At 40.2% G+C, this 20,912-nt stretch overlaps 1 protein-coding gene across 6 annotated transcripts in view; it reads left to right on the top strand.

The window, feature by feature from the left end:
- Window positions 1-768: 768 nt before the first annotated feature.
- MORC4 (MORC family CW-type zinc finger 4) overlaps window positions 769-20,912 on the top strand; it is a 59,437-nt gene continuing 39,293 nt past the window's right edge. For 2 of the 6 annotated variants that reach the window (XM_016943443.4, XM_016943441.4), the window contains exons 1-7: window positions 769-1,140; window positions 1,259-1,331; window positions 7,639-7,771; window positions 14,804-15,021; window positions 15,761-15,908; window positions 19,515-19,647; window positions 19,973-20,101. In XM_016943443.4, the coding sequence (XP_016798932.1) occupies window positions 1,039-1,140; window positions 1,259-1,331; window positions 7,639-7,771; window positions 14,804-15,021; window positions 15,761-15,908; window positions 19,515-19,647; window positions 19,973-20,101 (936 nt within the window). In that variant the 5' untranslated portion in view covers window positions 769-1,038. Of the gene's footprint in view, window positions 1,141-1,258; window positions 1,332-7,638; window positions 7,772-14,803; window positions 15,022-15,086; window positions 15,909-19,454; window positions 19,648-19,972; window positions 20,102-20,912 lie in introns of those variants that run through there. The other 4 variants (XM_054676900.1, XM_016943445.3, XM_054676901.1 and 1 more) reach the window with 3 other exon arrangements.

Raw genomic sequence — 20,912 nt, 5'->3', positions numbered from 1 at the left:
TAAGAAAAAAGGAAAAAGTGTCTAGTTCCAGACCCAGAGATATCATCTTGGTGTATATCAAGTGGTTTTCGTTGTGTGTGTGTGTGTGTATATATATATATGTATGTATATATGTGTATATGTGTGTATGCATGCATATGTATATATGTATATATGCATACATATATACTTGTTTTTCCAATAGAAAAGGCATCATGCGTTCCACAATATGTTGTAACTCCTTGTTTTCTTCATTCCTTCATGAATATTTTTCTACATCAACACATACTTATCTACAAACATGGCCTTCAAGAACTGCATGGTATTTCATTTTATGCATACTTCATAACTCGACCAATCCCCTACTTGGCGGTATTTAAGTGAATCCAATTTCTCCTTTTAGAAACACCGTCCCTGCATGCTAGCAAGACTTTGGAGATAGTTTGCTAATTGCCTTCCAGAAAGTTCTGGGTGCTTCTGGAGGCATTTGAGGCAGAGTAGGTAGAATGTTTTCCCATCAGGCGAGCTTGCTATCTTCCCAGATAGCAACACTGTAGTCTTTAGAACTTGAAAGACTTGTCTTATCTTGCCTGTTAGTCATGCAGCCTAAGCGGGACTAGGTTCCAGAAATCCCATACATGCTCTCCCTCCTCTTGCTTCATTCACGCCCCTCCCCACGCGCCACCCCCGCCCCCCGCGCTTTCCCGCTCGGCGGCCTGGCCTATGGCATACGCCAATAATTAATTAGGGGCGGGGATCAAGGAGCGGCTGTCAGGAGGTCGCCATATTTCTGTACGGCCCAGAGGCAGCCCGGGCAGTCGCCGGGTCGGTAGAGGTGCTGACAGGGCGGAGCCGCCGCTTGCCTCAGCCGGCCTCACCCCTCCCGCCCGGGACAGGTGGCTGGAGCGCGCTCCGCCTCCGCCAGCTGCGAGTGGGAGCGAGGGAGGGCCGGTCCCGGACGGTCGCCGCCAGCTGCGAGTGGAAGTGAGCGAGGGCTAGTCCCGGACCGCCGGGCCAGGGGTCCGGCGGCAGCAGACGGGTACCGTGGCGGCCAAAAAAATGCTCCTGTACCGAGGGGCCCCCGCCGGCCCTGGCGCGCCGGGCTGCGGGCTGGCCCGGCCCGGCGGCGGCCCGCAGGCCTTCGGGATCCGCCTGAGCACGGTAGGTCCGGGGCCCGAGGGGGCGGACGCGCGCGCGGGCCCCCGGGCTGCGGGGGGCGCGCGGGGAGGGCCCGGCGGGCCGAGGCCTCACGCGGGTCGGGACCTTCTCTCGCCCCCAGATGAGCCCCCGCTACCTCCAGAGCAACTCCAGCAGCCACACGCGACCCTTCAGTGCCATCGCGGAGCTGCTAGGTGAGTGGCGAGGGCGGGCCCGGCCGTGTTCGCCCGAGGCAGTGGTGCCAGCGTGGTGCCGCGGACGCGAGAGGAATGCGCAGAGCCGCGCGGGGCGGGCCGGGGCTGGGGTGGGGGCCTCGGAACCGGCCCCGGCTCCGCAGGCGGAGGAGGGGGATGGCTCTCTCGCCAGGAACTAGGTTCCGCTCATAAAACGGAGGAAACGAGGTGTGTCTGAAGCGTTAAAGACACCAGTGTGGTTTTTCTCTCGTGCTCGTGACGTTCGGGCACTTTAGGATAGCTTAGTTAGTAATCAAAAGGAGATGCATAAAAACCTCGGGCCCCGAGGCAGCTGGGTCCGCAGGGGCTGGCGACCGACGGAGGATGCCTAGCTAGCAAAGGGGCGTTGTAGAGGACCGAGGCGGGTCCTGGGGAAAGGTCTGGAAAGCGGAGTTCCTTAACTTTTGAGACAAGAAAGTTAGGAATGATGGGACATCTCTTAAGAGATGACACGAGTGCATTTGGCTCCCTGCTACTGCGGAGGGCTGGGTCCGTGGTCCACGAGCGCCCTCACACCGCTGGAATGAATATTGAGGACTTAACCTCTCGCTCCACCGGTGTTTGCTTTTAAAGTGTTTTCAGTTGATCCCTTCAAGCCAATTACACCAGTTTTTGCAGTAGTGTGCTACTGTGTGGAAAGCAAAGAAGAAACGCAGTCCTGCACAAAACGCAGCAGCATACAGGGCGCATTATACATGCTTTGAAAATCGAAAGAAGGAAGAAGTGTTTATGGGCAAGGTTGCACAGAACAAACTCTTGAAAATGTTTTCAAAGCTCCCCAAATGAACCCCGGTCTCTACTTAAGCAGTCGCTGTGGCCATGCCATGAGAGTTATCTTGGGTAAGAAGTCAATGGGTAGCAGGGGACTTACTTGGAAGGGTGATAAGAATGATAGAGACCTTTGATGATTAACCATAACACGGAATGCTTTACAATGTGTAATTTAATTAGAAGGTGAAAGGCAAAAAGTGGAATTGATACGTTTGGAACCCTGGAGCAGAGGGACTGTATCTTTGAGGTTTGGTACTGTGCCTTGGGGCTGTGCACTGAACCTCTGCAGAATGGAATACAATCCAAGTTAAGTATGTAATTTACAAGAAAGACTACAAGGGAGCAAAAAGTAGTGATTTACGTAGTGGGGGATGGGAAACCGAAATGTATTGTTCTCTCATGGTTGGCACGGTGCAGAACGTGATATGCCTGTGCTGTGCTTACTGTACTTTCCAGGTGATTTAATGAGTTTCCAATTTGTAATTTTGAATATTTGTGATTTTGGCCATAAGCATTACCTTAAAGAACCTAAGCCGGATCTAAGACGTCCAGTATGAGCGCGAGTATGTGTATGTATTATGCACACACATGCATGCATACATGTATACAAACATAGATTTTAAGACCAAATAACAACTATTTGTGAAAATATTAATAATAGGGAAAAGAGAGAGCAAAGTGTTAACTGGCAATGCAAAGCTTTCATTTTAGGTTTTCCTTCAATCATTTTCTCCACTTGAGCATTAATTTTCTAGTGAATCATTCATTTGGTAAATATTTATTGAGCATCCACTGTGCGCAAGGCCACTGTGGTAGGCACAAAAATGAATACAACACAGATTCACTCTTCTAGTAGGGGAGATAAAACATGTACAGAAGGTTTATGCTTTGTCTAACAACAAAATGGAAATCGATATATAAACAAAGATAAAAACAAGTGCTGTGGGAGTTCAGAGGAAGGAGGAATGGCTTCCAGTTTATCAGGAAGAGGAAGGTTAGGAAAGGCTTTGTGGAGGAGGTGACATTTAAGCTGAGATTTGAAGGATTGGGACATGTGGATATGGGCGGGGAAGAATTCCAGGCAAAAGGAACAACTGCTTGAACAAAGGCATGAAGAATATTGAGTGGAGTTTAATTAGACCATGGGGTTCACAAATAGTAAAAACGATAGGTACTTAAAAAGTTTACAAGCAGCTTTCACAAATAACTTTTTAACATTACCATTTGAGGTAAACATTTATTTTCATCCTGCAGATGAAGAAAAAGAGGTTCAGAAAATTTAGTTGACTTTTCCAAGGTTATATGTATACTAAGTAGCAGATCCAGGACTCAAACACAGGCCTTTTTACGCCAGATACTAAGTAAGGATGAGGTTAAAAAGGTCATCTGGGATCAGGATGTGACTGGGAGGCTCCAATATCTGGCTTTTTAGCCTGAAGTTTTCTGAGCAGGGGAATGTCATGATCAGAGCTGTGCTTCAGGAAAGTCAATCTTGCAGCAGTGTATAAAATTGAAGGAGAGAGATACGGATTTATATGACAGGAGGTTATTGCAATAATCCAGATGAGAGGAAATAAACTCTGTAGGAGATTGACAATGGAAATAGAGTAAATAGGATATGAGAGCGTCTAGGGATGCATAGGGTAAAGGAGAGGGAGGGATAAGAAAATTACTTAAATTTCAAATTTGTGGTCTATTCAATGCTAACCTTGTGTGTGTTTATAACAAAGGAAGAATAGGCTTGTGACAAAAGGTGATGACCTTACCTTTAGGCAGGAATACTTTTAGATACCTCTAGGATTTATGTAGGACAGTAGCTCCACCCTTGGCAATCTTTCATGTAGCCACCTATAGGCCATCCTTCTGGAACAGGGGAGGATGGGAGCCTTATGATGCTATGAAACAGAAAAGGATGAGAGGCTTGTGAAGCACTACCTCAAAGCCATCTCCCATTTGCCATCTTATCTCTCCTGGGAGGCTGTCATGGAATAGTTTCTCATTGCCTCCTAGATTCTGATGAGATACGAGAGCAGGGGGAAGGTAGAGATGGGGTCCTCCCACGAAGGGATAGCACGAGCCAAGTTAGGAGAGAGAAAACTCCTTGTGATCTGGTAGCACATGGGCTTGTGTGGCCAGGTTAGGGAATGAAGACACTCCAGCATCTGATAGCACACTTCTCACCTAAGTGGTGGGCAGGGAGAGAGGAGTAAGGGTTCTTTCATTGTGCTACCTGTTCATTGGCTGGATGGGCCGGATTAGGGGAGAAGATAGATTTTCTGGGATCCAATAGCACTTGCCATGTATTGGTAAATTTTTGGAGGGTTAAGCAGCCAGAGGTAGGATTGAAACCAGCCTCCAGATCGGTGCCTTGTTATCATAAGTTCATTTATTGAGGCCAGCCTTATTATTATTGTAATTTCATTTGCTGAGACCGAATGAAGGGCCATGTAAAACTGAAAGTAAGTACAAAACCGTGCTTGCTGGTGCCTCTCTACTGATCTCTCTTTCCCTACTGCTCCAGCTGACCCTGGCCTCTTGCATGCCCCCTCCCCCTTGTATTCCATGAGCTTCCAGCCAAGGAGATAAAATGTTGAGCTGCTCCTGGCAGCTACATTGTAACTCCTGAAGTGCCTGTGTTAAAACTATTTGGTGTGTTCCTGTTAAAAAAAAAAAAAGTACCTAGTAAAGTTTGGGCAAAACTTGCAGTAAAGAGGAAAAGAATTGAGATGATTTTGTGAGAGGCCTTTGAGCTGATTCGTTGAATGCACCGTTGGGTAAACATGTAGTTGCAATTGATAGGTGTTACATGTTTGAATCGTGAATGTTCACAAATTGTTAGAAAAAAATACCTCTATGTCCAAAGTTTTCAGTGTATAAATGATGTCCAGTTGATTGACAAGTTGTATCATCAGTCACAGTGCCTTTGGTTGTCTGCCAGCAGGAGTGTCTGATCAGTCCCAACACAATTCATGGCCTGCTTGGCGAGTAAAGGTTCTTGAAACAGTGTAGGCAGCTGTGTAATGCTGAATCCTTTAGTCAGTTAAAGAAAAATACTGCTGCCTCTTACAAAGTAAAGAACTGCATTTCTGATAAAGCTGCCATTGTAGGACAGACTTGTAACTCCTGCCAAAACTTAGCCCACTTGTCTTGCCACATTATATGGGCCCTAGGCCCCCAACCTGGTCCTTAAAGATTGACTATATCATCCATCAACAGAAGAATGGATAAAGAAAATGTGGTATATAGACACAATGGAATACTATTCAGCCATAAAGAGAAGGAAATACTGTCACTTGCAGCAACATGGATAAACTTGAAGGACATTATGTTAAATGAAATAAGCCAGGCACAGAAGGCAAACTATGTGGAATGTTCTAACTTCTATGTGGAAACTAAACAAGTACTAAGTAGCAGATCCAGGATGCAAACACAGGTCTTTTTACTGGAAATACCAAGTAGGGAATGAGGTTAAAAAGGTCGTCTGGGATCAGGGTGTGACTGGGAGGCTCCAGTGTTTGGCTTTTTAGCCTGAAGTTTTCTGAGCAGAGGAATGTCATGATCAGAGCTGTGCTTCAGGAAAGTTAATCTTGCAGCAGTGTATAACATTGAAAGAGAGAGATACGGATTTATAAGAGTAGTTAGGAGGTTACTGCAATAAGCTTAGAAGTAGAGAGTGGAATAGTAGTTACTAAAGGCTGGCAAGGGTGGGAGGGGGGATAGCTAGAGGTGGGTTAATGGCTACAAAATTACAACTAAGATAAAAGAAATAAGTTCTAATGTTTTATAGCACTGTAGGATGGCTATAATTAATAACAATTAACTGTATATTTTCAAATAGCTAGAAGAATAGATTTTGAATGTTCCCAACAAAAGAAATGATAAATGTTTGAGGTAATGAATATGCTAATTATCCTGATTTGATCATTCACATTGTATAAGTGTATCAAAACATCACATTGTATTCTATAAATATGTACAACTATTATGTGAATTAAAAAAATAAAAACACAAAAAAGTGGCTGCCACTCATATGAAATAAACTTTCCCTTAGGGCCTTCTAAATGAAAAAAAAAGAAAAAAAAAAAGGTTGACTATACCAGGCCTCTTAGTCCCCTTCTGGGACTATTGGCGATGCTGTACTACTGTTAAGACGTTTTCCGCTTACAGTCAGTGACAGTTTTATCAATGACTCTGGCAATACCATTGTGACCCTTGAAATTAATCTGTGTTTTGTTTTATTTGATGAACATTCCACATATCCAAGTGGCTGTAACTGATATCATTAATTGTGTTATAAAAAATGGGTGTTTTGCATATTTGTAATACTTCTCTGGATTGTAAGGGGTGTTCCCGGGAAAAAAATGATATAATTTGATCAGTAGTAATAGAACAAGTATATGGCCAGGACCTGACCTGGCTGTCTTAGCTTAGCTTTTTGGTATCACTAAAGCAGTATAGGATACCAGGGAAAGGGAAGAGGGTGGAAGGGAAGGACTCTGTCTTGCTCAAAGAGCTTAGTAGAGACAGGAACGATTAAGGAACCTATCCAACAGATTGTATAAACTGCCCCTCAATTGTGGCCAGTGAGCCACATTTGTCAGTGATTGACAATTATGTAAACTGGTGCCTGTGGCAAAAACATGTGGCAACTAGACAGTGGCACCCCCCTGGGGTTGTGGACGTGACACAATTGTTAGACTATGGCAATATTTGATGTCTTTGGAGTCTTAAATAATTAACTCATTGTGAAGACATAAATCAGGAGGAATCGTGAACCTATGTATTTTTTCTACTTTAATTCTATGTTCTCCATTTCCTGAAAGGATGGACAGCCTTACCTTTAAAACTATTACAAAATACCTAAGCAAAAATCACTCCCTCTAAGTATGCTTGCTACCATCACTGAGATCTAGGCAGACAATTAAGTCTTTTGATTTTAAACTCTAACCCTTTCAGTGCCTCTTAGGCTATAAACATGAATGGCAGTACTCTCTGTGTTCTTTAACAGAGGAGGTGATGTAAGAAAGAAGAAAATAAAATGATCACAAATAAACTGTAATGTGTGTAATATGCATCATCTTTTACCAAAGTTGCTCCTTCAGCTTTTCTCCATAGCCACTCTTTACTGTATGTGTATACAAACAGTAAAGGGGCTAAAAGGCAAGAAGTAATAAGACAAAAATGGAGCAAAATGCTTTGTATATGGGAGTAGTTATTAATACTTTTTTCCAAAGACCCTGAAGTTCGAAGGTGGAAAGGCAGATTGCATATCGCTCGTATGAAATCTGGAAATCAGCTTTAGAACTCAATCTGGCATCATCTCTTTTGTTCTCTATAATTTAGTAAGTGCACTACCGTTAATGCTCCCTGATACCTTCTCAAACATCCAAATGAAGGAAATAAAGGACATTTCTTATGTCTTGGCGTCACTGAACTAGAGATTTTGATACAATATTGGAAAAGGGGATCTAATATCGCAGATTTCTACCTTTTGCAGATAATGCTGTAGATCCAGATGTATCTGCCAGGACGGTCTTTATAGATGTTGAGGAGGTCAAGAATAAATCTTGTTTGACCTTTACCGATGACGGATGTGGGATGACACCTCATAAACTACACCGAATGCTCAGGTAAAAATGTCTTCATTGTCTTTTTCTTGTCTTAAGCTCATGAACCCTATTTAAGGCTTCATAATTTTCATTAATATTTTGCTTTCCTTTTGTTCATTCAACAAATATTTATTAAGCATCTCTTATGTGCCAGGGCACTGGTTATGAAACAAATATTGTTCCTTCCCTCACAGAGCTTTCAGCCTAGCTGGCAACTCAGACAAATTAAATAAGTAATAAAAAGCTATAAGCATAATAAGAAGGTACAGAATGTTTGAGACAAGTCATCAGGGGAGCCCAATCTGATCCCAGAGGTTAGGAAAAGTATCCTAGACAAAATGATATTTAAGCTGAGATCTAAGGGTGAGTACAGTTTAACCAGCTAAATAAAGGGGCAGGGAGCAAGGGATGACAATTCACACAAAGAGAACAGCAAATATAAAGACCCAGAGGCCTTCACTGGTCCGAGACCTCCAATTTATATTAATCTAAACTCACTCTTAAATCAGAAGTATTGGAGTTGGGGTGATTTATTGATTAGAACCATGAAGGTACCTGGGTATAATCAAACCCCATGCAAGATAAATAGAAGGCATTCAGACACATATTCTTTAAAGGTTTTGCAGTAGAATCACAAACTTAGGAAATTCTCCTTTCTAACTGTTAAAGCTTGTGCTAGATTTCTATTGCCACTGTCAGTTCATTTCATCACTTTAAAACATTTGTAGTTGAGAACGTAAATTTATACTATATCATCTCCGCATATCACTCAGTGGAATATGAGTATTCCTTCAACTCCTTCCTTCTCTCTTCCTTTTAGCAGATGAGGTTGATTACTCTCCCTGTGGCTTCCTGAACTAGAGTGTGTGAAGCACGAGTAACAATGGTGGAATGCTGTGGAGGAGGGAAAGGGCTCCAAACTATAAAAATGGAAAACAAATTCATGTGGTTGTAGTTACCCTTGTAGGTATTCTAAATCAATTACTCTGTTTGTAGGGAAATCCCTTTGATTCATCAAAGAAACAAAAATGAAATTTGGGCAAAGTAAATGGTTGTGTTTTACCACTCAGCAGTCTGTATACCTTGTGTCTCAGACCCTCCTAATTAGAAGACTATTTGAGGAAAACCTCTAAAAGTGAAACAAGAATTGTGACCAGTATGTTAGTGAAGGTAGAAAGTTGGCCCAATCCTTTAACTTATAACATCAGTTTTATATCCTGAAGTTAATATTATATATTAAGAAAAATACAATTTTAGATGGGATGGAACCAAAGCACATATATGTTCAATTCTGTATGTACTAGTTGGTTGTTTTCCCCCTAAAATTACTTGTCTTCTTATTTTTTGAGACAGAGTCTCACTCCATCACCCAGGCTGGAGTGCAGTGGCATGATCTCAGCTCACTGCAACCTCAGCCTCCTGGTTTCAAATGATTCTCGTAACTCAGCCTCCCGAGTAGCTGGGATTATAGGGGTGTGCCACCATGCCCGGCTAATTTTTTTGTATTTTTAGTAGAGACAGGGTTTTGCCATGTTGTCCAGGCTGGTCTCGAACTCCTGACCTCAAGTGATCTGCCCACCTCAGCCTCCCAAAGTGCTGGGATCACAGGTGTGAACCACCGCACCCATCCAAAATTGCTTATCTTCTTAATGACTCCTTCCCATCATACCTTATCCCATTGACGTGGGTGTTGAGTAGTGGGCTCAGCACATCTGATCTTCCGTTTTGTCTGTGGGACTACATCTGTGAAACTTGGTTAGAGTTATAAGGTAGAAGGGAGGAGAAGAATGGTTTCAAAATAATTGCCACAATTTTTGTTCCAGATTCATTCATTTATTCATTCAACAAATTTTTATTGAGCACCTGTGTGCAAGGCACTGGAGATAAAGTGGTGAACCAGGTAGACATGATTCTTGGCTGACAGCTTAATGAGAAAGAACAAAATTGACTAGTAATATAACTAAATAGGCTATTCCACCCAGTGGTAAGTGCTATGAAGGTAGAGCACAGTTTCTTTGAGAACGTATAACAGGGATCTAATCTAGTCTAGGGAATTAAAAAAGGCTCCCCTGAAGAAATGACATTCAAATTGAAATATGAAGGATGAGTATCACCCATTCAAATTTTTTATTCCCTCCCCAAGGAGCAAAATAGGTAGAAACTTTCTTAGCTATAGAATTTTCCCTATCATACCAAATATGTTTACCACTAATTTGAGCTGGGCAATTGTTCCTCCTATTTAAAAAATAATTTTAGAAAATTATTTTAATGAGTCCTTAATGTAATATATGTACTGAATTTTATTTGTGATTGTATCTTGAAACAAACTTGAATCAGCTAGAAGATACCTTTTTTTTAATTAAAAAAAATTTTTTTTGAGATGGAGTTTCACTCTTGTCCCTCAGGCTGGAGTGCAATGGCATGATCTCAGCTCATTGAAACCTGCCCCTCCCGGGTTCACGCAACTCTCCTGCCTCAGCCTCCCAAGTAGCTGGGATTACAGGCAGGTACAATCACGCCCAGCTAATTTTTGTATTTTTAGTAGAGACGGGGTTTCACCATGTTGGCCAGGCTGGTCTTGAACTCCTGACCCGAAGTGATCAGCCCGCCTTGGCCTCCCAAAGTGCTGAGATTACAGGCATGAGCCACCGTGCCCAGTGAAGATACCATTTATTTAAAAGAGATCATTTAAGGCCAAGCATGGTGGCTCATGCCTATAATTCTAGCACTTCCAAAGGCCAAGGAAGGCAGATTGCCTGAGTCCAGGAGTTTGATGCCTGCCTGGGCAACACAGGGGGACCCCATCCTTACAAAAAAATACAAAAATTAGCTGAACGTTTTGGCATGCACCTGTAGTCCCTGCTACTCGGGAGGCTGAAGTGGGAGGATCGCTTGAACCCAGGAAGCGGAGGTTGCAGTGAGCTGAGATTGTGCCATTGTAATCCAGCTTGGGCAACAGAGGGAGACCTTGTCTCAAAAATAAATAAATAAATAAATAAAAATAAAAGAGATTTTTTAGTCCAATCCTAACTTCCAGCAAAGGATTCTATTTTTTTTTTTTTAGATGGAGTTTTGCTCTGTCGCCAGGCTGGAGTGCAGTGGCGCGATCTCGGCTCACTGCAACCTCCGCCTCCTGGGTTCAAGCAATTTTCCTGCCTCAGCCTCCCGAGTAGCTGGGGCTACAGGTGTGCACCACCATACCCAGCTAATTTTTGTATTTTTAGTAGAGACGGGGTTTTACCATGTTGGCAGCCAGGATGGTCTCCATCCCTTGACCTTGTGATTCACCTGCCTCGGGCTCCCAAAATGCTGGGATTACAGGCATGAGCCACCACGCCTGGCCCGAAGGATTCTATGTTTTCTGGGTTTTTTTTTTTTTTTTGGATGGAGTTTCACTCTTGTTGCCCAGGCTGGAGTGCAATGGTGTGATCTTGGCTCACTGCAACCTCCGCCTCCCGGATTCAAGTGATTCTCCTACCTCAGCCTCCCGAGTAGCTGGGATTACAGGCATGCGCCACCATGCCTGGCTAATTTTGTATTTTTAGTAGAGACGGGGTTTCACCATGTTGGTCAGCTGGTCTTGAACTCCCTAACTGAAGTGATCCGCCTGCCTTGGCCTCCCAAAGTGCTGGGATTACAGGCATGAGCCACCGTGCCTGGTGCTGTTTTCTACTTGAAGGCATATTACTTTTGTATTTGGAAAAAATAATAGAAGTAATTATACAAATTTATTAAGCCTACAGAAGTTCTATTTGACCTCTAACATTTGTTGTTACACTGTCCACACTTTCCAACTCTTTATGCAACTCTATTTTCAGGCTGATAAAATAGTTGTGTAACTGTAGCAACAGTTTCTTCCATAAACATAGAATTTCATGAAAATCAAATTAAAAAGGAAAAACCTATTATTAAATTCCTTTAAGGTCCACAACTAATTATCTTTAGCTTCTGGGGCTAGTGTGTGGATCAGTTAGTCTGTATATTCAGCTGCCTTTTTCAGCAAGGTGGAAAACCTCTTTCAAAGTTCAAAGACTGAAAACAGCCACATAACCACAGAAGGTATTTGCTACCTGTGCTCAGAAGTGCACTTCCTAGCAGGTGTATTCTTCTAAAACAATAGCTGGAGAATAACAGTCTGCTTAGCACTCTTTCATTCTTTTATATTACATATTAAATCACAAGTATACCTAGGAAATAGCAGTGCCTGCCTTTGTGCACCCATGGATTTTGCCAAGGTTTGTTTCATTGGTCAGAGTCTTTACTTATTTATTATTTTTCTTAACTTTTATTTTTGGTTTGGAGGTACACGTGAAGGTTTGTTACATAGGTAAACACGTGTCACGGCAGAGTCCCAATTTAAATTTACCTCTCTGGATTCTGATTCTTGACATTTTAAGATACTCCAGAGCAAGCTGCTGTATTTTTGGATTCCACTAAAAGTGCTGGTATCCAAGCCACCTTGATGTGTAAACAGTGTTGTCTCTCACACGAGAGGATAGAGCAGGACTGACTTAGCAAATAGAAACCACCTAAGCCAAGTTATCTCTGTGGAAAATTATTACTGAGCTATAGCAAACTATCAAATTCATTCTTACAATTCTATTATTATGTGTGGTGAGGGCTTTTGTGTTAGGTAGTTATTTGATTGGTACCTGACATTGATTCTGCCAGTTTGCATTTAAATAGAATGCCGAACATGAGAACTTAGGTGGAATAAAAGAGCACACGGGAAGAGTTAAGTGAAACACAGTAACAACAACAAAAATCCAGAGTTTATAGCTCCTCTCTTCTCGTTATTCTTATCCTTTTCCATTCTGGTTCTGGCCTGGCACTACTACTTATCTTCTCAACCTTGTATCATAATTTGGTCTCCTCAAATTAACACAGTGAGGGTTTATACTTTCAAGGGGGAAAAGAGGTGATAGATGGTGGAAGAGGCTAAAAAATTAAGGGAGTTGTAATCTCCCTATTTTCACCACTTTCCCTTGATCACCTAATTGAAGCTTTTGTGGTATAAGAGAAAGTTAAAGTCCGGTTAACGATACAAATTCATTTGAAGTGATGTGTAAGATTACTATTTATGAAGAGCCCTGAGTTTTAGGTGTGACCTTAGGTCTGAAGTAGGAGTAGGGGATAGCACATGACAACTATCAGAATGACTTCTAGAGTTAGTTTAAAATTAATGTTTGAATACTACTTTATACTTAATGTATTTTGCATACAGTATATAATTTAATCCTCATAACAAACCCATTTTTTTTAAAAGCCAATTCTTCCACAAGAAAAATGGGAATGCCTGAATCTTACTATTATAAGTCTGTATCCTGGAATACTAAGGCCCATAGGCAACACAAACTGAAGTTCTTTTTCTTTTTTTTTTTTTTCCCAAAGGACTGCTGCCATGGAAATTACCTTTTTCTGTCACTAGATTTATTTGTAGGATACACACAGCTCCTATAAAGTATCTACTCTAGGAGGACATATGGTATTATTGTATAATGCTTTGAAATAGAAAATTAAAAGGTGGTTCCCTTTCTTAGTGAGTAAACACAAAACCGCAACCTTCAGGAAGTAGAAATCAGATACCTCAGCTCTCCATGCTCAAAAGAGTAAAATTGTTAAAGATCAGCCTGCTCAGTCATGGTCTGACCAGAGTATCTATTTTATTGATGTTGAGAAGCACCTAATCTGTAATATATGAAGTCCTTCCTTAGACTATAAACTCTGAAGGCAAGAATCATGTCTCTTATTAAAAATGGTCTCTAGTGCTTAGCCCAATGCTTGGCACATTGTAGGTGCTTAGTTTAAATATTTATTGAATGAATGATAGTGCACAACATTGTAAAATTAGTCAATCTGGAGAGAAACAATCCTTTTTAGTATGATTTTTTCTTTTATTGATACCTAATATTTTACTTATTTATGGGGTACATGTGAGTACTTTATACATGCATACAATGTGTAATGATCAAGTGAGGGTGTTTGGGGTTTCCATCACCTTGATAATTTATATGTTGGTAACATTGGAACTCCTCTTTTCTAGCTACTTTGAAATATATGATGTATTATTGCTAATTATAGTCACCCTTGTCTGCTATGGAACATTAGAACTTTTTTCTTCTATCTAACTATAAGTTTGTACTCATTTGCCAAACTCTATTCATTTCTCCTTCTCATCCTGAGAAACAATCCTTACAATTAGTTTTATTGATGGTGAGGGAAGATATATAATCATTTTATTTTTAATTTTTAAAGTTCTGTTATTTTGGTGTGTACCTGAATGGAAAATACAAGGAAGGGAAAGGTTCTGGCTTCCAGATTAAGCTGATCAAAAGGGGCTACAGAGATTGTTGAGGCACCTAAGTGAAAGGTCCTTAATAGAGCAAGAGAGACTTTATACTGCAACTGTTTGCTGATATTCAGAGGCAGAACTACCTATTTTTATCCTTTGGCCACATTCCAATGAACTGTCCCAGCAGATGGAACAGAGACTAAGAATTGGAAGGGTTATCCTTTGAGTGGAGAGTTGAACTTGTCAAGATATATGATCCCTGACTTTCAGATTTCTAGAGGATGATATAAACAGGTTAGGAGATGCCTAATCTAGTACCTCTGACCAATGACAATATCTGGAACTTTTGCTACCCTCTCTAGATAACTACATTTTTCACCTTACCCTAACTTTACTTCTACAGCAATCAGAGCTGTTTTATCTAGACAAGAAAGGCAGCTGCCCAAGGCCTTCTCCAGCTACGTTAGCTGGTGAAAAGGGGCCCTTTTTTACATTTATAAAGTGTGACTCTAACGTAATGGAACTATTTATGTATACACAAACCACACAGGAAAATTAGTCCCATTACCCCATAGTAATTTCCTATGTTTTTAACCTAATAGTTTTGCCCATAAATACCAAAAGGAATAGGTAAAAAGGAAGGACTTTTTACAAGTGTTATTTATTTGTAGGCCAAATATTCTGCCTGTCACCTATCTTAGGATGCTTTTTACCTTTCTGATTTCTTTTTTTCTGATTTGTTTTTTCTTGTGTAATTGCAGCTTTGGCTTTACAGATAAAGTAATAAAGAAGAGCCAGTGTCCCATTGGGGTCTTTGGTAATGGTTTCAAGTCAGGCTCCATGCGGCTAGGAAAGGACGCCCTTGTCTTCACCAAGAATGGGGGTACTCTCACTGTTGGACTTCTATCACAGACCTATCTGGAATGTGTCCAGGCCCAGGCAGTTATTGTACCAATTGTTCCATTCAACCAGCAAAACAATATCCTTTCTGGAAATGGAGAATGTTGGTTAAAAATTAGTCTAATCTGAGTGTTTGATTAGATTCCAACTTCAGGTCAAATCCAACTGTCAGAAGTTTTAAAAGAGGTATTCGAATGTCTTAAATTTAACTGGGATTTTTCTCTATTAAACATTTAAAAAACAAGTAGAACATTGACATAAGCTTAGAAATGTTTTTGCTATATTGAAATTTTCATTGTTAGGCAGTTTGATCTATATAGTGTATCTCTGCTCTACCACCACCCCATGGTAAAGCTCCGAAGGCCTTCCTTTTTTTTTTTTTTTCCTAAGGATAGCTACATTTGCATTAATAGGCCTAGAAACATACTATTTATCAGCTTATATAATAGCAGAATAGCTCATTTCCCTATATCTGCACAGCTGTTACTTCTGTTAGACACCTGGTTCTCTTGACTGGAACAGTATAGCAGTAAGGTTTTAACTTATTGCTTCCAAAGAAGTTAAAAAATTAAGCCTTTGATCTTTTAAATATAAGACTTTGTTTACATGATATCTTTGAAGCTATATTCTGCATGGGCAACTGATTTTGGAGCTTGTCTCTACAACCTTTCTCCATTTTTCACCTTTCCTCCTTCTATAGCAGTAATATGCATGCTGTATGTCTATAGTTTTGTCTAAATATGCAATCCAAAGGGCAGATCTTCCTTCTCAATAGCATCCTAAGATATTATTTTTTCTTTGACTATATTTGATTTTACAAAAAATGATTATTACCGAGGATTCATTGCCCAGCCTAGAAGCCATCTTGAACTATTCCATTTTCAACCGTGAAAATGACCTGCTGGCCCAGTTTGATGCCATCCCAGGCAAAAAAGGCACTCGTGTTCTCATTTGGAACATCCGCAGGTATAGTATTCCAAGGGTGATAGATTCTAATAAACAAAGGTAGTATGATGAAACACATTTTTATTTAATTTTAACTTTTAAAATTTTTATAAAAAGACAGGGTCTCATTATGTTGCCCAGGCTGGTCTCGAACACCTGGCTTCAAGTGATATTCCCTCCTTAGCCTCCCAAATTATTGGGATTACAAGTGTGAGCCACTGTGCTTGGCCTAGCACATTTTAATAACTCTTTTTAGAGTAATTTAGAGCAAAGTAGATAAATTTTAATATATATCTCATTGCATACTTTTATGTAACTTTGTCTTAGAAAAACAAGAGTTCTGGCCGGGTGCGGTGGCTCATGCTTGTAATCCCAGCACTTTGGGAGGCTGAGGTGGGCAGATCATGAGGTTGAGAGATCGAGACCATCCTGGCCAACATGGTGAAACCCTGTCTCTATTAAAAAAAAAAAACAAAAATTACCTGGGCATGGTGGTGTGTGCCTGTAGTCCCAGCTACTTGGGAGGCTGAGGCAGGAGAATCGCTTGAACCCAGGAGGTGGAGGTTGCAGTGAGCAGAGATCGCGCCTCTGCACTCCAGCCTGGTGACAGAGTGAGACTCTGTCTCAAAAAAAAAAGAAAAAAGAAAAACAGAGTTGTTTGAGATAGTGGTTTTTGTTGGTAAAATGTGGCATGTTTAAGGTGGAAACACACATATGCTGAGGCTATTGCCACAGATAATTAAGACAGTTTAGCATATTCTAAGCTCCTCAGAATCCTTTATAAATATCTATTTCATATTCATGGACATTTTTTTTTTGAGACAGAGTCTCTCTTGCCCAGGCTGGAGTGCAGTGGTGCAAACTTGGTTCACTGTAACCTTCACCTCCTGGGTTCAAGTGATTCTCATGCCTCAGCCTCTCGAGTAGCTGGGATTACAGGTGTGCGCCACCACGTCTGGCGAATTTTTATATTTTTTTCTAGAGACGGGGTTTTGCCATGTTGGCCGGGCTGATCTTGTACTCCTGACCTCAAGTGATCCACCCACCCCAGCCTCTATTACTGGCATGAGCCACCGTGCCTGGCCAATAGGCATTTTTTTAAGTTTGGTAATTGATAGTTATTTTACCTACTAGACAATGACAATGAAGTATGAGAAAAAAAATTAGAGTAAACAAAGCACAATAAGATCTTTAAAAAATAAGGAGTTCTGTGTTAGTGCTTTCACAGTAGCTGGGTTAGAAGTAGAAAAATCTGGCCAGGTGTGGTGGCTCACACCTGTAATTCCAGTACTTTGGGAGGCCAAGGCAGGAGGATCACTTGAGGCCAGGAATTTGAGACCAGCCTGGGCAACAAAATGAGACCCTGTCTCTTTAAAAAAAAAAAGAAAAGAAGTAGAAAAAATCTTTGAAGCAGATAAATATGAACTATAATGAGACTAGGTTAAGATCATGTCTTCAAAACTAATAAAACAATCTAGAAATACTTTATGCTATTTCATTTGTTTAATCTTAGCGTGTCTAATGGAATACATTTAAGAATGGATTAACACCTAAACACTAAAAAATAACCCTAAAAACCTTTAATATAAAATAGAGGTATTACTGATATGTTTAATAGAAAAGATTATCGGATAAATGTATTCTTCCTTTTCTCCTTAGGTGAAGTATTTTGTCTCATTTACCTGGGTAAAACAAATAAAAACAATGCTAGTTTATATAGAGAGTACTGTACTTGACAATTAAGAGAAGTGTGACTCACACATTGGTAATTTAGATCTTCCCTGTGTCCTACTGAGAAAACCTCAAGTAATATAGTTTGTATTACAAAGAATTTTTTGAGGTATTTCCAGTGATTTACATATCTTAAACAGAACTTTTTCTTTGTATGTTGTTTCCCAGTTATGTATATGGTACTAGGTGGTATACAGGTTGACTTTCCCTAATCCAAAAATCTAAAATCTGAAGTGCTACAAAATCTAAAACATTTTGAGCACAGACATGACAACTCAAAGGAAATGATCATTGGAGCATTTTGGATTTTGGATTTTTGGATTAGGGGTGCTCAACCAGTAAGTATAATGCAAATATTTCAAAATCCAAAAGGATCCAAAACACTTCTGGTCCCAAGCATTTCAGTTAAGGGATATTCAACCTGTATAAATAAAGGATTACATGGTCAAACAAATTTGGGAAAAGCTGACTTAAAGCTTACTGTGTTGCTTTATTGTAGGACTTCTGGGAGTCCTGGAGTCCTTTAATATACTAATGTGCGTTGAAAATATGTAAAAGAGCAATATAGTATGAAGTATTTCCCAATCAATTTTTAAAAAGTATTTCTTCAGGTTGGGTGGTGGCTCACACCTCTAATCCCAGCCCTTTGGGAGGCTGAGATGGGAGAATCGCTTGAGCCCAGAAGTTGGCGGCGACAGTGAGCTATGATCATGCCACTGCACTCTAGCCTGGGCAGCAGAGAAAGACCCTGTCTCTCAGAAAATGTTTCTACAGACCTTTTTTCCTTAGATGGGGAATGTGAGGGACAAGGAGGATAGAGAATCTCCTCAGGGCATATGCATTGGGGTCAGGTGGGGTAGTGAGAATCAGAATTATCCTGGAAAATCCATAATAAGCTATTATACATTGACATGGGCATGATGCAGACAACAGACCATAATGGCTCTGGTGCAGCCCTGTAAAAGGAGCTACAATTTCAACACAGCAGCTCTGAGCTTATGGAGCCTGAAGTATGAAGCAGAGTTATCACTAGAGCTCGAGGTGACTCTGAGGGCTAAGAATTATTTCTCAATTTTATTTGATCATAGAACTTTTATGTATTTATTTCTTTTTAAGAGTATCTTGTGAGATTACTGTTCCACAGAACAAATTTTGGGAAGTACTGTTCTGATATATACATTTTTACTAAAACCTGTCATTTGAGTTTTTTCCAAGAATAAAGATGGGTCTTAACGTTTTTTCCCTGGCAGTGGTTAGTGATATAGCTCAGGGTCTTGGCATGGATCAAAACCAAGTGGCCCAAAAAGATTATGGGAACAAGAAAGGTCCTTATGAAAGGAATGTTAGTACCATTATGTTTAAATGATAATTCTATAAATGGTATCCTAGAGGACTAGTTAAATATATGCTGCTTTTGTAACAATCTTTTTTCCTTTTAAGAAATAAGATTAGATCTGGGGAGATCTTAGTGTCTTATTAGTCTGAAGTTGGTAGAAGTGGGTTTTGATTCATCTGTTTATTCAGTTGGGGAAAATGATGTTGAGTGACTTACTAACAATACCCAGAAAGCTTGTGTCTATTTCAAGATCCCACTTTGAGGATAGCTGACATCCATTTGATTTATCAGATCATAGACATTCCACATTCTTTTTTCCTCATGAATGTGGCATCATCACCTCTATGAAAGAGTAGATTTGTTTAGAATGGGAATACCCTTAAGTATTGTCTGATCCTCTACCCAAGTAGTTTGTAGTTCCTTTGCACTGGTAGTCAGGGAAAGAAACAGATACCTGAATTTTGGCTCATATTGTTTTTTTTTTTCTTTTGGGCTCCTAGTGCATTTTTTGTCCTCTGGAGCCAGTTTTTGTTAGATTGGTACTTGTCTCTTTTCCCCAGAAATAAAAATGGAAAATCTGAGTTGGACTTTGATACAGATCAATATGACATCCTGGTATCAGACTTTGACACAGAAGAAAAAATGACTGGCGGTGTTACCTCTGAGCTACCAGAAACAGAATATTCTTTAAGGGTAAGTAAGAATGGTTTTTCAACAATGAGAGGTAAGATTTCCTATAACCTGAAAATATTATAGAACAAGATCTTCTTTTAGTTATACAAAGATAACAACGTTCCAGCCATGTGCTAGTATTCCTTTTTATTGTCTCCATTGAGACAGTTTAGATAATATAGTCAGCAGTACTTTAGTGTGGTAGTTTACATAGTGTAATAAGGTATAGAAACTGAGCCAAATCTTTGCCCAGCATAGATATCAGTTGGTAGCAGTGTTTTATGGGGATGTCGGCAGAATTGGCAATATCACATAATAACTTTCCCTTCACCATTCTGTTCCATAGGCATTTTGTGGTATTCTATACATGAAGCCACGCATGAAAATTTTTCTGCGTCAAAAGAAGGTGACTACCCAGATGATTGCCAAGAGCCTGGCCAATGTAGAATATGATACATATAAACCTACCTTCACAGTATCCTTACAACTGTACCACTACATGAAGTTGACCTCTTTATTTCAGGATTAAGTTTTCAGGTTGACACAGAAAAACAAAAACTTTCCCTTTCAAATTAAAAAGTGTATGTCATAGTACACATTCTATTACAGTGTACTCTGAGGAAGTCTTTCTTAAATGCCAATCTGTGTACCATTTTTATCAGAAATCACCTGGAAACTGTTGAAATAATAGAATCTTGAGACTTTGGAGATTCTGGTTCAGTAGTGTCTGAAACCTTTTTTAAAAAAATAAGAAATATTTATTTATTTTAAAATCCTCAGCTGATTCTAATGAGCAGCCAGGTTTGAGAACCTCTGCTATAAGGAATAATACACATTATTTGGTTTGTACTGGATTTTGATATATGTTAAATTGATTGAAATAAGCAAAATACTGACTAGAATGTCTTAATCTTGTAGATGCACTGCAATTTTTTGTTGGAACAGGTCCAGACTTACATTGATTGAAATTAGGAGGGTGGAAATTAAAAGGTGATTTTCTAGAGTGAAATAAATCTTCTTAGGTTTGACATAAATTCCTGGTACTTTTCATAATGGTAGCCACTCAGAGGAGCCATTACTTGTTTTTACTTCTACCTCTCCCTTGCATTGCATTGAGAATGGATTTCAGAAACTAGAAAAAAATCTTAAGATGAACTATGGAAATTAGGTACAACTTTGTTGATGGCTTTTGGGGCAGAAAACATCTTTGAAAGGCTGAAAATTTGCAAGGTTATGAAAAATTGTCCTTTTAATTTAACTAAGAGTGGTAACTAAGCACCACTCTT

This window comes from Pan troglodytes, chromosome X (assembly GCF_028858775.2).
Source record: "Pan troglodytes isolate AG18354 chromosome X, NHGRI_mPanTro3-v2.0_pri, whole genome shotgun sequence".
Classification (NCBI taxonomy): domain Eukaryota; kingdom Metazoa; phylum Chordata; class Mammalia; order Primates; family Hominidae; genus Pan; species Pan troglodytes.
Note: the sequence above shows the minus strand (reverse complement) of the source record. Positions and strands in the feature narration are given on the sequence as shown.